Here is a 17760-nt window from a genome sequence, read left to right on the forward strand (position 1 = left end):
ATTTTAGAATAAGGCTGTAACGTAACAAAATGTGGAAAAGTCGAGGGGGTCTGAATATTTTCCGAATGCACTGTACCACTTCTTTCAACATCAGAACAACTGCTGTAAGCCAATCAAGATGTCTGAAATCCCCAAACCTCTCCTGTTGCCATGGGTTAAAAGAGGTATTTATCCCTCAGAGTATAATAGAAACATGAATTAATGGGATGAACCAAGAGGGATCTGTTCCTTACAAAACAGTGTTTCAGGCATACACAGAGAAATGTAAGCATTCATTTAGAGACAGCATGCTGAGGCTAAGAGGACAGACATCTTAATATAGTACTTTTCTATTTACACAATATTTCCTCTAAACCTCAACTGTTAAGTAACTTGGTAAAAGGGTTGACTTGACATTGTTTAAATTATTCAAGTCAGAGATAACAGCAATAAACCTTGCTTGCAACAATAATCTACAACCTTTCACAGATATTCAGATCAATGCAAAGTGGTTCATTTTACCATATTATTGATTTAGTGCGTCACTGTTTGAAAATATGGAGAGACGGTACTGTTACATCTACCCAGTCACTGTCTAGGTTCAATAAACATCTGCCAATTAATGTGAAACACCTCTGCCACTGCCTATTCTTTCTACTTTTCATGCATCAAGATAGAGTACTTGACACTAATCCATCACCCACCTTCCTCTTCTGTTGACAATGTTTTACAATGCATTTCTGTTATATCCGTTTTCACCATTCAAAAACCACATTGGAGTGAGTTGCGGTTAATTTCTCATTTTAATGTCAGATTTTCATCAAATTGGAAAAACGATCAAACAAGGCTGAAAGTTCTTGCTACTAGAATCAATATCACAAACAAAACATGTTCAAGGAAAAGACCAAGCATCTTTCAGTTTGTATTTTGGATTATCAAAGAAAAAAAATGAAACCAATGATAATGCACATACTTCTGCGTTAGATACAGGATGGACTTGACAATATTAAATGAAAGCTATGACAGCCTTTGGCATCTTATGAATGATAATAAGTTAATCAATGCCAATTACAAGCTAAAGGCATGCATGCAATGAGAGTTACTTTGAGTTGGCACAAACCAAGAACAGAGGCACAAAAAACAATCCCACTCAAAAAAATAACCCTACTACAATCATCACATCTATCCCCATTGTCCACTCACCCTTCCCCCCCAAAGTAAAAAAAAAACTAAACCCTAAATAACCAAGCAGGGGTGGAGTGCTGGTTCTGTAAAGATACTTTCTCAGGAGTTCCTATCGCACGCTATGTGAGAATAATTACTTAGTGTATGAAAAAAAAGAAGCTTTTACTATTGCAAAAAAAAGAAAAAGGGTCCTTTTATCAGATTTCATAAAATTATTTCAGTACCAAATAGGTCATTGTTAAAGATTTATCCAAAAATCATTACTTACATATGGTCTGCTTTATGGAAATGTATGCCTTTGGGGAATGGAAACATATTTCATGCATACACAAAATGTTCACCGGAGGACATGTCAAAACCAGGTAGGTGACTTATCAGGACTGGAGATGAGTGCATGAAACAGATTGTGTTAAACTTATCCAATAGTTGAGAAATCACTGTGCATGTTACCTTTGTAATGAAAGTGCTGAGATTAAAATAAATCTATATTTGGCACTATGCAGTAGTCATTTTGTGTACCAAAAGGAAACATAACTGGCCACAAATAATTCAGTTTTAACATCATTCCACCAATACATCCTACTCTGTATGGTGGCTGGACCTATACACTTAGGGTGTGTTACCACACAGGAAAACTTACATTCAAAAGGTTTATAGAATCAGCTTGGAGAAAATAAATTAGATATGAAAAACAAAAGAATGTGTGGCATTGACACATGAGTTGTTGAACAACAGGCAGGTTGTGTATATTGATATCAACTACTGTACATAAAGTCTTCATTCAAACTTTCCCTTACCCCGTACTTTACCCTGTACTGCATTTAGATGTACTATTCTTTCTGCATCTATCTACTGGGATGTTTTCCTGTTAATCAATGGAAATCTGCAGTAGCTACTAGCATCACTATTTACACCCTTTCACCAAGAGACCACCTTCAGAGAATTATCTGGGGCTACTAAATGACACAAATTAGGTATAACTAGAATAGGCTGGAATTACAGGCAAACTTCTCCTGAATTGATAAGTCTGGGCTGAATATTATTCCAAACCATGTAATAAAATAACAAATCCGAACAACAATACCACTTGATTCACAGTTACTGCAATTCTCAATGGCAATTGAAAGACGTACTGCAGATATGTAGCTTATTTTGGTTCAGGTAAAAGTCACCATGAAATTTCCTGACTTGGAGTAGGGAGCAGTAGAGGAATTCTTGATTTCTCAAAGCACAATCTCTAGGTCTAAGCCAAGTAATCTGTGTAGAAATCTAAGAGAAATTCCCAAACCTTCAGGCCCTGTGCCATCCAATACCAGTCACAGTGTTTGTGCAGTACAGTATAAACAGCTTTTGAGGAATAATTTTGTCCAGAAGTACAACACTCAGATTCAGGTAGGTGCTGTTAACTATTATGTGCTGCTAGTGGTCATTACTGTTCAAAGCCAATCTGTGTCAAAAGGTAAAAGGTTCCCAGTCATTTATGAATTATGAACCCTGCAAAAGCACGCTACATCAAAACACTTGGGTAAGTCATTGTCAGATAGTGGTACAAATAACTAAAAAGGGGGAAAAAACAGTTGAAAGGAGATAGCTAGGCATACAATGGATGCAGAGGAAAAGAGGACATTTAAGCACATGAAGACATTGTAACAACTAGTCAACAGGATCATTTTGATGCGACTTCCAGGTACTGCTTCACTTTGGGTTTAGAAAGAGCTGGTGGAAGGCGTGGGGAGTCTCTTCCCAATGTAGACCCTAAGGAGACAATAAGTACAGCATGACAATGCTGAGCGATTAACTGACAGTTTTTTTTAACAGCTAATTGAGCGACGATGGTTCATTTTATTCAGTTTTTCCTTCTGTGAGCTCAATGCGCACATTGAACATTTTCTCTAAAGATAAATCAGACCCAGCCTGAACTGTGTGATGTAGTAGGGAGTTGTAGTTTCCAACAGGCCAATATTCCACATTGTTTAGTGCAAAAACATGGTAATCAACTACAATGACCGTAATCCATTGCGCATCTATCTACCTTGTCCAGTCTCTTATGCCTGCTACAGAAGAGGCAGAAGAATGCATGATCGTGAGGGGATATAGAGAGCCGCTGTTGCTTTGCAAAGGTATGTCTACCTGAAAAGACATGATCTAAGTGATTGATAGTTTGGTATTCAGCAGTCATAAAAGTATGCCTTATTTAAGAAATACAAAAGTGATTTTGTCAGACAGCATATGCAGCAGCTCTAGAGAAATAAGATTACTATATTATATAATTTCAAGTTATCAAATAAAACTAACGTAATGTGAAAAAGTATGGTTAATAAGTAATAATGGGCAGTCACTACCATGGGACTTTTAATTGTTTTATTGTGATAGGGCAAAATCAAAAAACGTATAATCGAACAGATCACAAAAAAAGCACTAATCGCTCAGCACTAATGACAATGATTCAACAGCAGACAATCTACAAATACTCACATATCCATTTGATTTGCTAGTTGTGTAAGATGGAACAGTCACTCACCCAATGCCAAGGGCAAGAATGTGAGATAGCAGTAAGGAAGGGATGAAGACTTTGAGGAAGTCAGCAGAGAAGATACCCCCTTTCTTCATGGCTCCACTATTTCTCATGCTTAGGGATACTGAGCGTCTGGGGTGACGGAAGTGGAACTCCCTACAAAAAAATAAAATAATAAATCACTGAACATGTTCACCATCTTGAAACAAATTGCATTGTTATCCCACAGAAAATTGGCATTTGTCTATTTTTGCTATGATTTAGGCTAGCAGTTTTGTGTTAGAACAGGGGTGGGAAAACTTTAAAGGCTTGAAGGCCACATAGGGATTTTGAAAGGGCCGCACAGTTTTTTGCTGGGGAAGAAAAAGAGCAGATATCTAAAGAGATATATATATATATATATATATTTATCAGGACATTGTAATTTCTACATTTTCTATGTTTATACTTTATATCTCCCTCCGGCTGGATTGAATGGGCTCGCGGGCCGGATCGTAGTTTGCCCAACACTGTGTTAGAGTGTGCCGTGTGTCTCCTTACTTGGGTGGAACGTTTTCAGGCCGACTGGACCAATCTGCAACTTTGTTCATCATGATATCTTCTTTGTTTTTCTCTGGACCTTCCTCCTCTAACTGAAGATGGGGGGAGAGAGAGAGCACATGTGAACAGAGAATTACTGTATGCCTATAGTGTAACAGTGTAGACAGGGGCATGGATGGAGGAAGAGAGACATGAGGGCAGGCTGGGTTGTTGTACCTGGCTCCCTCTCCGACTGGACATCTCCACATCAAAGGTGATTTGGCCGTCATCCTGATCTGGACTGGGAGGTCTGTGAGGACTGAGGTGCAACACAGGAGGAAATGAATACACAAATTATACAAACACCTCAACATGGAGGACAGAGTTTAGGGAGTACACTAAAAACATGACACTACCTTACCTGTCGCAGGAGGAGCTGCTCTGGCTGGACTCGTGCTGGGCGTCCAGCAGGATCTTCTCCATGTCTCCATTGTGGATAGAGGAGGATGAGGGCACATGCTCCAGCGCCGCTGTCAGACTCTCCTCCACCTCCTCTGACACCACCTCCAGGGCCTGAGGGGCCCGACACTCCCCCTCATTCCCGTTCCCCGGGGCAGGAGTGGGTGTGGTGGAGTTTGGCAGCAGGGCCTGGTTCCTGTTGTTTCCATTCATCTCCAGCTCCACCCATGACCCTGAAAACAAATATTGCAGTGGGGTTTAGAGGAAGTATGTGTATTAGTACAAATGTTAGTGACATAAGTCTAATGGTAAAGATGAAGTGACGTTCTCAAATTCGATGCATGGCTTACTGCACCGTCACCAAAAACATTGCATTTTGAGAAGAGAACTTGCAGCTACTATTGTAATTCAAATGAGCAAGCTGGAGAATGAAGGCAGTGGTACTTGGGGAAAACACCAAATAGCTGCTGTAAGTGCATGCAATTAGCTACAAAGTCAACAAAGAGAGAAATCATCATGACACAAAGACTCACTGAGCCCGAAGAGAGATCCAGACATTTACATTTCATCTTAGTCTACAGCAGCGAGCCCCTGGCAGAGGAATGCATCCCTTCTACCGTTTAGGACCTTTTATCTCAGATGCATGAGACATGTCTGTGATTGGTCTGGCCTTGTTTGTCTCAGACACTCACAGTATGTGTAATGAAGTCACTGTATGGAACATACAGCAGTGCATCTTAACAAGGAAAGTCAGTGGATGGCCACCCTATGCTGCCGAGGATTAGGACTAACTCCATATACATGAAAGTAGAATCATTTTGTAAAACAAAAAATAGACATGCATGCATGCATGGGTTTTAGATGTTAAGGACACCAATAGAGGATCTTTGTAGACCTAAGGTTGCATGTGCATGTTACAGAAATGATTGCCTTCATTAACAAAAACAAACATACATTACATGACCAAAAGTATGTGGACACCTGCGCAAACATCTCATTCCAAAATCATGGGCATTAATATAGAGTTGTTCCCCCCTTTTCTGCTATAACAGCCTCCACTATTCTGGGAAAGCTTTCCACTAGATGTTGGAACATTGCTGCACGGACTTGCTTCCATTTAGCCACAAGAGCATTAGTAAAGTTGGGCACTGATGTTGGGCGATTAGGCCTGGCTCATCGTCAGCATTCCAATTCCTCCCAAAGGTGTTCGATGGGATTGAGGTCAGGGCTCTGTGCAGGCTAGTCAAGTTCTTCCACAACCAATCTCGACAAACCATTTCTGTATGGGCCTTGCTTTGTGCACGGGGGCATTGTCATGCTGAAACAGGAAAGGGCATTCGCCAAACTTTACAGTTGGCACTATGCATTCGGACAGGTAGCGTTCTCCTGGCATCCACCAAACCCAGATTCATCCTTTGGACTACCAGATGGTGATGAGTGAAACATCACTCCAGAGAACGCATTTCCACTGCTCCAGAGTCCAATGGTGGCAAGCTTTACACCACTACAGCCGAAGCTTGGCATTGCACATGGTGAACTTGGGCTTGTTTGCGGCTGCCTGGCCATGGAAACCCATTTCATGAAGCTCCCAACGAACAGTTGTTGTGCTGACGTTGCTTCCAAAGGCAGTTTGTAACTCTGTAGTGAGTGTTGCAACTGAGGACAGACGATTTTTATGTGCTTCAGCACTCAGTGGTCCAGCTGTGAGCTTGTGTGGCCTACCACTTCGCGTGTAAGCCGTTGTTGCTCTTGACCGGGGAAGCTCTAGCAGGGCAGAAATCTGATGAACTGACTTGTTGGAAAGGTGGCATAGGACGGTGCCACGGTGAAAGCGACTGAGCACTTCAGTAAAGCCATTGGCAGTACAATGTTTGTCTATGGAGATTGCATGGCTGTAAGCCATGCAACAGGTGTGGCTGAAAAAGCCAAATCCACTTATTTGAAAGGGTGTCCACATACTTTTGTATATATAGTATAGCAGACTTCAGTAGATTTCAGTTTAGAAAAAGGCACTGGACTCAAAGTCTAGTATGCTTTAAGCCAAAACAAAGCATGCTCTCAGTTTTTGCTCACAGTCATAAAAAAGCACCCACGGCTATTAAGCAAAACATTCCTGACTTCCTCTCTTGGGGACATCAATTGGACTTGTAATGGGGTAATCTCATCCACCAGCCAGCTCTCCCTCTAATTCGAGCCTGGGGACAAGGTTAGTAGGGGTGGCCTGAATGCCACTGTCAGTGAGGTTATGTAGTTCCATTGCCAATCTAGGCCCTTACATAATGTGCATATTCTATAAAACATAGACATAGCATAGAGATGTTATGTCTATCCATCATCTGAAAAAGTATGCCTCTTATTCATCATTTTGCTTCATTTGATTGCTTCTCTATAAATAAACACTATCCAGATGATAGCCTACATTTCATAATGATAGTGCTACTGCCTCCAACAGCAGGCTGCCTGAATAGAATCCAAACTGCTCCCATGTACGGGTAGGAGGGAGGAGAGTTATGCAATCTCTACAACCAAGCTAAGCATCGAATCCAGGGCCATCAAATCCAGGGCCTGACTATTTAGCCAGTTACGCCTGAGCAACATTCAACTAACTAAACCTCTTCTAGGACTTTCCCTGTGCATTCTACCAGAAACCCACTCTGCATCTCCATACTGTATAAAAAGGGACAAAAAGGAACAGAACGTACTATACAAGGACACAGATAATACAAACCTAAACCATCTTAATCTTGTGCTTTTTCCTCCAACGTCGACTGTGTGGGCAGTTTAGAAACTGCATCTGATGGTCATGTCAATATTGACTGTTCAGCATACAGTAGCAGTCATTGTGGGTGGAAGTAGACAATATACCTATTACGTTATCTACAAGGTTTACTTTTGACAGTTCCTACCCAAACAGATTTACCACCCCTACCAAAAAAAAAAACTAACATTTTTATTACTGATTAGATTGAGACATTGAGAAGCCTATCTAGTATCAATCTTATTATGAGAAAGCCTTGTAAGGATATGGTATGATGACACAGTAACCTATCACTAAGTATTATGGGCAATTGATAGGTGTGGACTCGAGTCGCATGACTTGGACTTGAGTCTGACTTGAGCCACAAATTTGATGACTTGAGACTCAACATGATATAAAAAACAAAATAACTTGGAGCCTTAATGCTCAGGACTCTTATTTGACTGGAGACTTATCTGGCCAGGTTTTATAATGTTTTGTCACTTACTTTGTGGCATAGAGTCTCCGTGAATTACTCTCCATGCAGCCACAGTATCACACTTGCAAAGAAAAAAAAGGAAAAAAAAGTGAAACACACACTTGGCCCTCTAATTGGACCAGCAAACTATCAGTCAACACAGATCAGGTGAGCTTGCTCAGTGAAAAGGTTTTGGGTGGGTTGAGAGTGTAGCCTACCATTTGTATTTTATATTTATACCTTCTCTTATTCAACCTGGTCACTAACATAGGCCTACGGAAATGCACCAAATTCTTGTTTCAAAATCATCTAATCTGTGCTTCAGAACCAAAAAGTTGTGCATCTTGACTGTTGACCAATCATCAGCATTGGCGCACAAAGGCGGGCACACATATTCAGATTAGTGACCAGAAAGTACTTGTTTAATTTTCTCCGGTTTTGCCTGCCATTAATGTAGCCTCCCTACATTAATCCATATTAAGTACCATTTAGCAAACTGCTACAGACACATCTTTGTCACAACAATAGGCTACCTGGTGATTTAATTGATCATATTTCAGATAGGCCTAGTTTGGGTGGGTTAATTATACACCTCAGTGGTGGTACTGGCTATATTACGTCTAAAGATAGCTGTAACATCACACACCCTTCAAATTCTTTTGAGATGAAGATGTAGCATTCTGGCAAACTAATTAAGATATTTGTGAGGAAGAAAAATGGCTAAAGACAGATCATGCTTTCCATTCAATCCTGCAACATCCTCTTCTTACAAGTATGATCCTGCTTGCTCTGGACTCCAGAGAAGTGACAATGACCATGTTAACATGCAAACCAATATCCCGTTATTATTCGGGATCTCAAGTATTCTGCTTTTGAGTGGACACATGTAAACATCATATCCTTAAAAAAAAAGAAGCTTGTATCCCGGTTATGAGGACCCGGATAAGATGCCTGGGATATGTTGATCTTAGATGGGATACTGTGGCATGTGAACATTTTATCCTGTTTAATGTTGCTTTACACTGTCTGCGCAGGCTGAGTTTTGCATTTTATGGGTGTTGTGTGATGTTTTCATCTGATTGTCAAACAAATCACTTCAAAAATAACTACCTACCTGCGCAGTTCAATCCACCATAATTCACTTTGCTGATACTCCGTACTGAACCGCAGAGCATAATTGCTACATTCACCCCTAATTTAGACAAGTTTCTGATGTATTTTATTTCACCTTTATTTAACCAGGTAGGCCAGTTGAGAACAAGTTTTCATTTACAACTGCGACCATGCCAATTACAATTTAGCATTAACACTGGAGTGATAGATGTGTAGATGGTGATGTGCAAGTAGAGATACTTGGGTGCAAAAGAGCAAGAGTATAAATAACAATATGGGGATGAGGTATGTGGGTGTGCTATTTACAGATCGGCTGTCTACAGGTACAGTGGCCAAGCCCCCTAAGCTGCTCTGACAGCTGATGCAAAAGGTTAGTGAGGGAGATAGGTCTCTCACTTCAGTGACTTTTGCAATACAATCCAGTCATTGGCAGCAGAGAACTGGAAAGAAAGGCGGCCAAAGGAAGTGTTGGCTTTGGGGATGAACAGTGAAATATATTTGCTGGAGTCCGTGCTACGGGTGGGTGTTGCTATCGTGACCAGTGAGCGGAGATAAGGCGGGGCTTGACCTAGCAAAGACTTATAGATGACCTGGAGCGAGTGGGTTTGGCGAAGAATATGTAGCGAGGGCCAGCCAACGAGAGCATACAGGTCGCAGTGGTGGGTAGTATATGGGGCTCTGGTGACAAAACGGATGGCACTGTGATAGACTGCATCCAATTTGCCGAGTAGAGTGTTGGAGGCTATTTTGTAAATGACATCGCTGAAGTCAAGGATCGGTAGGATGATCAGTTTTACAAGGGTATATTTGGCAGCATGAGTGAAGGAGGCTTTGTTGCGAAATAGGAAGCCGATTATAGATTTAATTTTGGATTGGAGATGCTTAATGTGAGTCTGGAATGAGAGTTTACAGTCTAACCAGACACCTAGGTATTTGTAGTTGTCCACATATTCTAAGTCAGAACCATCCAGAGGTGTGATGCTAGTCGGGCAGGCAGCAATCGGTTCAAGAGCATGCATTTAGTTTTACTAGCTTTAAAAGCAGTTGGAGGCCATGGAAGGAGAGTTGTATGGCATTGAAGCTCGTCTGGAGGTTTGTTAACACAGGTTAACACATTCGAAAGCCTTGGCCAGGTCAATGAAGACAACTGCACAGTACGGTCTCTTATCGATGGCGGTTATGATATCATTTAGGACCTTGAGCATGGCTGAGGTGCACCCATGACCAGCTTGGAAACCAGATTGCATAGTGGAGAAGGTACGGTGGGATTCAAAATGGTTGTTGATCTGTTTGTTAAGTTGGCTTTCAAAGATTTTAGAAAGGCAGGGCAGGATGGATATAGGTCTATAACAGTTTGGGTCTAGAGTGTTTCCCCTTTGAAGAGGGGGATGACAGCGGCATCTTTCCAATCTTTGGGGATCTCAGACAATACGAAAGAGGTTGAACAGGCTAGTAATAGAGGTTGCAACAATTTCAGTGGATAATTTTAGAAAGGGAGGGTCCAGATTATTTAGCACAGTTGATTTGTAGGGATCCAGATTTTTCAGCTCTTTCAGATCATCAGCTGTCTGGACTTAATTGAGGAAAATAAGAACAATCCGAAATTCCTTTTTGATACTGTCGCAAAGCTAACTAAAAAGCAGCATTCCCCAAGAGAGGATGACTTTCACTTTAGCAGTAATAAATTCATGAACTTCTTTGAGGAAAAGATTATGATTATTAGAAAGCAAATTACGGACTCCTCTTTAAACCTGCGTATTCCTCCAAACCTCAGTTGTCCTGAGTCTGCACAACTCTGCCAGGACCTAGGATCAAGAGAGACGCTCAAGTGTTTTAGTACTATATCTCTTGACACAATGATGAAAATAATCATGGCCTCTAAACCTTCAAGCTGCATACTGGACCCTATTCCAAATAAACTACTGAAAGAGCTGCTTCCTGTGCTTGGCCCTCCTATGTTGAACATAATAAACGGCTCTCTATCCACTGGATGTGTACCAAACTCACTAAAAGTGGCAGTAATAAAGCCTCTCTTGAAAAAGCCAAACCTTGACCCAGAAAATATAAAAAACTATCGGCCTATATCGAATCTTCCATTCCTCTCAAAAATTTTAGAGAAGGCTGCAGCAACTCACTGCCTTCCTGAAGACAAACAATGTATACGAAATGCTTCAGTCTGGTTTTAGACCCCATCATAGCACTGAGACGGCACTTGTGAAGGTGGTAAATGACATTTTAATGGCATCGGACCGAGGCTCTGCATCTGTCCTCGTGCTCCTAGACCTTAGTGCTGCTTTTGATACCATCGATCACCACATTCTTTTGGAGAGATTGGAAACCCAAATTGGTCTACACGGACATGTTCTGGCCTGGTTTAGATCTTATCTGTCGGAAAGATATCAGTTTGTCTCTGTGAATGGTTTGTCCTCTGACAAATCAATTGTAAATTTCGGTGTTCCTCAAGGTTCCGTTTTAGGACCACTATTGTTTTCACTATATATTTTACCTCTTGGGGATGTTATTCGAAAACATAATGTAAACTTTCACTGCTATGCGGATGACACAGAGCTGTACATTTCAATGAAACATGGTGAAGCCCCAAAATTGCCCTCGCTAGAAGCATGTGTTTCAGACATAAGGAAGTGCATGGCTGCAAACGTTCTACTATTAAACTCGGACAAAACAGAGATGCTTGTTCTAGGTCCCAAGAAACAAAGAGATCTTCTGTTGAATCTGACAATTAATCTTAATGGTTGTACAGTCGTCTCAAATAAAACTGTGAAGGACCTCGGCGTTACTCTGGACCCTGATCTCTCTTTTGAAGAACATATCAAGACCATTTCGAGGACAGCTTTTTTCCATCTACGTAACATTGCAAAAATCAGAAACTTTCTGTCCAAAAATGATGCAGAAAAATTAATCCATGCTTTTGTCACTTCTAGGTTAGACTACTGCAATGCTCTATTTTCCGGCTACCCGGATAAAGCACTAAATAAACTTCAGTTAGTGCTAAATACGGCTGCTAGAATCCTGACTAGAACCAAAAAATTTGATCATATTACTCCAGTGCTAGCCTCTCTACACTGGCTTCCTGTCAAAGCAAGGGCTGATTTCAAGGTTTTACTGCTAACCTACAAAGCATTACATGGGCTTGCTCCTACCCATCTCTCTGATTTGGTCCTGCCGTACATACCTACACGTACGCTACGGTCACAAGACGCAGGCCTCCTAATTGTCCCTAGAATTTCTAGGCAAACAGCTGGAGGCAGGGCTTTCTCCTATAGAGCTCCATTTTTATGGAACGGTCTGCCTACCCATGTCAGAGACGCAAACTCGGTCTCAACCTTTAAGTCTTTACTGAAGACTCATCTCTTCAGTGGGTCATATGATTGAGTGTAGTCTGGCCCAGGAGTGGGAAGGTGAACGGAAAGGCTCTGGAGCAACGAACCGCCCTTGCTGTCTCTGCCTGGCCGGTTCCCCTCTTTCCACTGGGATTCTCTGCCTCTAACCCTATTACAGGGGCTGGGTCACTGGCTTACTGGGGCTCTCTCATGCCGTGCTCCTTGGAGGGGATGCGTCACCTGAGTGGGTTGATTCACTGTTGTGGTCATCCTGTCTGGGTTGCCCCCCCCCCCATTGGGTTGTGCCGTGGCGGAGATCTTTGTGGGCTATACTCAACCTTGTCTCAGGATGGTAAGTTGGTGGTTGAAGATATCCCTCTAGTGGTGTGGGGGCTGTGCTTTGGCAAAGTGGGTGGGGTTATATCCTTCCTGTTTGGCCCTGTCCGGGGGTGTCCTCGGATGGGGCCACGGTGTCTCCTGACCCCTCCTGTCTCAGCCTCCAGTATTTATGCTGCAGTAGTTTATGTGTCGGGGGGCTGGGGTCAGTTTGTTATATCTGGAGTACTTCTCCTGTCCTATTCGGTGTCCTGTGTGAATCTAAGTGTGCGTTCTCTAATTCTCTCCTTCTCTCTTTCTTTCTCTCTCTCTCTCGGAGGACCTGAGCCCTAGGACCATGCCCCAGGACTACCTGACATGATGACTCCTTGCTGTCCCCAGTCCACCTGGCCATGCTGCTGCTCCAGTTTCAACTGTTCTGCCTTACTATTATTCGAACATGCTTGTCATTTATGAACATTTGAACATCTTGGCCATGTTCTGTTAAAATCTCCACCCGGCACAGCCAGAAGAGGACTGGCCACCCCACATATGCTTTCTCTAATTCTCTCTTTCTTTCTCTCTCTCTCTCGGAGGACCTGAGCCCTAGGACCGTGCCCCAGGATTACCTGACATGATGACTCCTTGCTGTCCCCAGTCCACCTGACTGTGCTGCTGCTCCAGTTTCAACTGTTCTGCCTTATTATTATTCGACCATGCTGGTCATTTATGAACATTTGAACATCTTGGCCATGTTCTGTTATAATCTCCACCCGGCACAGCCAGAAGAGGACTGGCCACCCCACATAGCCTGGTTCCTCTCTAGGTTTCTTCCTAGGTTTTGGCCTTTCTAGGGAGTTTTTCCTAGCCACCGTGCTTCTACACCTGCATTGCTTGCTGTTTGGAGTTTTAGGCTGGGTTTCTGTACAGCACTTTGAGATATCAGCTGATGTACGAAGGGCTATATAAATAAATTTGATTTGATTTGGGTGAAGGAGAAATTGGGAGGGGGGGGGGGCTTGGGCAAGTTGCTGCAGAGGGTGCTGAGCTGCTGGCCGGGGTAGGGGTAGCCAGGTGGAAAGCATGCCCAACTGTAGAAAAATGCTTATTGAAATAATCCATTATCGTAGATTTATCGGCGGTGACAGTGTTTCCTAGCCTCAGTGCAGTGGGCAGCTGGGAGGAGGTGCTCTTATTCTCCATGGACCTTAGTGACCAAAAACTTTTGGGAATTAGTGGTACAGGATTCAAATTTCTGATCGAAAAAGCTAGCCTTAGCTTTCCTAACTGACTATATTGATTCCTGACTTCCCTGAAAAGTTGCATATCACAGGAGCTATTCGATGCTAATGCAGAACGCCACAGGATGTTTTTGTGCTGGTCAAGGGCAGTCAAGTCTGGGGTGAACCAAGGGCAGTATCTGTTCTTAGGTCTACATTTTTTTGACTGGGGCATGCTTATTTAAGATGGAGAGGAAAACACTTTTAAAGAGAAACCAGGCATCCTCTACTGACGGGATGAGGTCAATATCCTTCCAGGATACCCGGGCCAGGTCGATTAGAAAGACCTGCTCGCTGAAGTGTTTTAGGGAGCGTTTGACAGTGATGAGGGGTGGTGATCGCGGTTGAAGACAGCAGAGGTGTATTTAGAGGGCAAGTTGGTCAGGATGATATCTAAGAGGGTGCCCATGGTTACAGATTTAGGGTTTACCTGGTAGGCTCCTTAATAATTTGTGTGAGATTGAGGGCATCTAGCTTAGATTGTAGGACGGCCGGGGTGTTAAGCATATCCCAGTTTAGGTCACCTAACAGTACAAACTCTGAAGATAGATGGGGGGCAATCAATTCACATATGGTGTCCAGGGCACAGCTGGGTGCTGAAGGGGGTCTATAACAAGCGGCAAAAGTAGAAGCTCCAATTGTTTGGGCACAGACCTGGATAGCATGACTGAACTCTGCAGGCTCTCTCTGCAGTAGATTGCAACTCCGCCCCCTTTGGCAGTTCTATCTTGTCGGAAAATGTTGTAGTTGGGGATGGAAATTTCAGGATTTTTGGTGGCCTTCATACGCCAGGATTCAGATACGGCTAGGACATCAGGGTTGGCGGTGTGTGCTAAAGCATTGAATAAAACAAACTTAGGGAGGAGGCTTCTAATGTTAACATGCATGAAACCAAGGCTTTTACGGTTAGAGAAGTCAACAAATGAGAGCGCCTGGGGAATGGAAGTGGTGCTGAGGGCTGCAGGGCCTGGGTTAATCTCTACATCACCAGAGGAACAGAGGAGGAGGAGGATAAGGCAAAAGGCTATAAGAACTTATAACTTACATTTGTTTATCAACTATAGTTTGATACACGCAGCTTCTCTTCTATTATAACTTGTTGCCCCAGAAGACTAAATAAAGTAGTGCTTACCAGAATAATGTCTTACAACGATAGAATAAATGCATTAGTAAGCTAGTTAACACCAGTGAAGTTGTCTGCTTCATTTAGGGACCGGTGAGAAAAAGCAATAACTCAAAAACAATAACGTTTGAGCTCCCGAGTGGCACAGCAGTCTAAGACACTGCATCACAGTGCTAGAGGCATCACTACAGACCCAGGTTCAATCCCAGACTATCACAACTGGCAGTGATCGAGAGTCCCATAGAGCGGAGCACAATTGGCCCAGCTAGCGGAGGGTTTGGCCGTCATTGTAAATATCAATTTGTTCTTAATTGACTTGCCAAATAAAGGGTAAATGAATAAAAATGTAATTAAAAAAAAAAACAGTGGAACGATTGGTCCTGTGAGAAATGTCATCAGTTTGACCAGTTTTAAGGAGAAAGCCATTTGAGAAAAACATTTCTAATAAAACTTCTGTTTCGTACTGGGTGCATATTTTAAGATTGAAATTGTCTGCTTGCAGAACAGTGTCAAAGATAATATTACACACACATTCTCTCAAGAGATGCTGAAATAAATCACATTTCTCCACTCCTGTTCCGGAGACAAAATTAACATTTCTTTTATCATTTTACTGCAAGAAAATATATTAGACTACATGTGAGATGTTATAGGCCTACAGTCAGTGTCCATATATCAGTTATTATTCCATTTAACCCATATGAACTTAAATTAGGAATATTCTGTTTATTTGTGGTTAGAGGGATACTCATTGAGCGGGATATCAAAAGGTGCATGTATGTAAACAGCTTATACAGTATTAGACCTTAAGCGGGATATGAGCTACTATCTGGAAAAATGTGTGCATTTAAACGTGGTCAACGTGACATGATATCCGTAGTTGATATTGACTGCTTACTTGAATGACTCCTCTCAAAATGCGGGTGTAAAACGCTGTTAATTTCGAAATCTTGTTGTTTGAAAATGCATCACTATTTATGGCTGTAATGACAGGCTACATCTGTGCAGTGATTGTGCGTAAGCTTTGAACTACGCCTTTGCGGGGGTCAAAAAGTTAGAAAATCCTTGCGCTAGAAAACAGATTGCTGATTTACTTTACAGCAATAGGACCGGGTGCAGCGTAAACATCAAATTGTATGGAGAGAAGATTGCCATAAATGAATATGCAGATCCAAAAATTGTTCGGTGATCAAGAATATGAACTGTTTACCTTGCTAACTCACCAGCAATGGGGCATCAAGCAACAATTACTAGCATAGGCCTACTGGTATTTTGTTATGTCAAAAGTGCTTGAAATTGAGCATTTACCTACGAAGCTCACATTTTAATTTGTAGTAAAAATGAACAACAATCAAAAATGTGTTGAAGATAGAATAATGAAAATGGCTGTATGGTTGTCTCAAATAGACAAGGACAGTCGTGAAGAGGGCACGACAACGCCTATTCACACTCAGGAGACTGAAAAGATTTGGCATGGTTGCTCAGATCCTCAAAAAAGTTCAACAGCTGCACCAGAGAGCATCTTGACTGGTTGCATCACCGCCTGGTATGGCAACTGCTCAGCCTCCGACCGCAAGGCACCACAGAGGGTAGTGTGAACGGCCCAGTACATCACTGGGGTCAAGCTTGCTGCCACCCAGGACCTCTATACTAGAAGGCCCCAAGGACTCCAGCCACTCTAGGTCAAAAAGGTTTCTTAATAACAGATCCCCCCCTCTTTTCTTAAAACTGTATTGTCGGTTAAGGGCTTGTAAGTAGACATTTCACTGTAAGGTTGTATTCGGCGCATGTGACAAATACAATTGTATTTGAACAATTCATTGCCTGTATAGCACATTTTTTATTGACTTGAGAATTTACATTAAAAAAACTTGTGACAACTGGACTTGCCCTTAGAATGCACGACTTGTATTTGACCCGTTCTAATTGGAACTCGATTTGTGACTTGCTTGTGACTCGAATAATAGCGAATTGGTCCCACCTCTTGGATTTAAAAAAAAAATTATATGCACACTTTCTCTGCAGGAAAAAGCACATACGTAGACATGCTGTATGCAAACGTCTAGAAATGTGTGTTTCGCATGGCAAAAACGTTGTCTAGTGAGTGCATTCCATTCGCCTGTGTGTGGATTCAGAAAATCGACAATGCACTGAATGTGTGCAACTCAAACCATAAAAGCTTATGAGTAGCTGGAGTTATGTAAACACATTACATTATTTAAAACAGGGAATTTGTTCGGATTCGACACATTTAATTTATAATTTTCTTTTCAGACATGTTTTGATGTGGATTTATCCCGCCCCAAGACAAACTAGTTCAGTGGTATCCTTCCATGGTTGGTTGAAATCCTGTCACTCAAACATTCAAAGTAAATCAATTGGAGCAATAAGGGTGACGTTTAAACAATATGAAGAGCTCCTCCCGCCCTAAGGAAGCAGAAAAAAATTCTAACCTAGGAGGCAACTTTTGCGATGTTTTGTTAAAAACATTTACCATGAAAAGCAAGCACATTTGTTGGACATGTATTCAAAACTCTTGATTGTTCGAAAAGGTTGTCGGTGATACTTACCGTTTAGGCTAGGCTCCTCGTTATTGTTTTGCTGAGCAGCAGCAGTGGCGGACATGTTGCCAGCTCCGTCTTTAGCGTTTGTCAACATGACACGCAAGCGACCGCGCGCGCAGGCGTATCATATATGATTGGCTCACCTGAGAAGA

At 42.1% G+C, this 17760-nt stretch overlaps 1 protein-coding gene across 3 annotated transcripts; it reads right to left on the reverse strand.

Annotated features, from left to right (window-relative positions):
* Positions 1-763: 763 nt before the first annotated feature.
* On the reverse strand, positions 764-17760 carry LOC115111557 (BCL2/adenovirus E1B 19 kDa protein-interacting protein 3-like). 3 transcript variants are annotated; one of them, XR_003860816.2, is made up of 7 exons: positions 17615-17760; positions 4620-4890; positions 4436-4517; positions 4220-4311; positions 3686-3835; positions 3197-3294; positions 764-2919 (listed from the first exon to the last, which is right to left on the reverse strand). XR_003860816.2 is itself a non-coding variant. In XM_029637717.2 (7 exons), the coding sequence occupies exons 2-7, from the start codon at positions 7910-7912 to the stop codon at positions 2871-2873; spliced, it is 654 nt and encodes a 217-aa protein (XP_029493577.1). In that variant the 5' UTR covers positions 7913-7954; positions 17615-17657; the 3' UTR covers positions 764-2870. The 3 variants fall into 3 exon arrangements, 2 of the variants coding, with proteins under 2 accessions (XP_029493577.1, XP_029493576.1); XM_029637717.2 differs by lacking the exon at positions 3197-3294 and adding an exon at positions 7903-7954 and having other exon boundaries at positions 17615-17657; XM_029637716.2 differs by lacking the exon at positions 3197-3294 and having other exon boundaries at positions 17615-17758.

This window comes from Oncorhynchus nerka, linkage group LG27 (assembly GCF_034236695.1).
Source record: "Oncorhynchus nerka isolate Pitt River linkage group LG27, Oner_Uvic_2.0, whole genome shotgun sequence".
In the NCBI taxonomy this organism is placed as follows: Eukaryota; Metazoa; Chordata; class Actinopteri; order Salmoniformes; family Salmonidae; genus Oncorhynchus; species Oncorhynchus nerka.

Bases quoted from the DNA above. Each gene is read 5' to 3' on its own strand.
- LOC115111557 (XM_029637716.2), bottom strand. From the start codon at position 17,702: ATGTTGACAAACGCTAAAGACGGAGCTGGCAACATGTCCGCCACTGCT. The intron at 4,518-4,619 runs GTAAGGTAGTGT...GTTGCACCTCAG, and splicing joins AGCAGCTCCTCCTGCGACAG to TCCTCACAGACCTCCCAGTC. The intron at 4,312-4,435 runs GTACAACAACCC...CCCCATCTTCAG, and splicing joins CCAGTCGGAGAGGGAGCCAG to TTAGAGGAGGAAGGTCCAGA.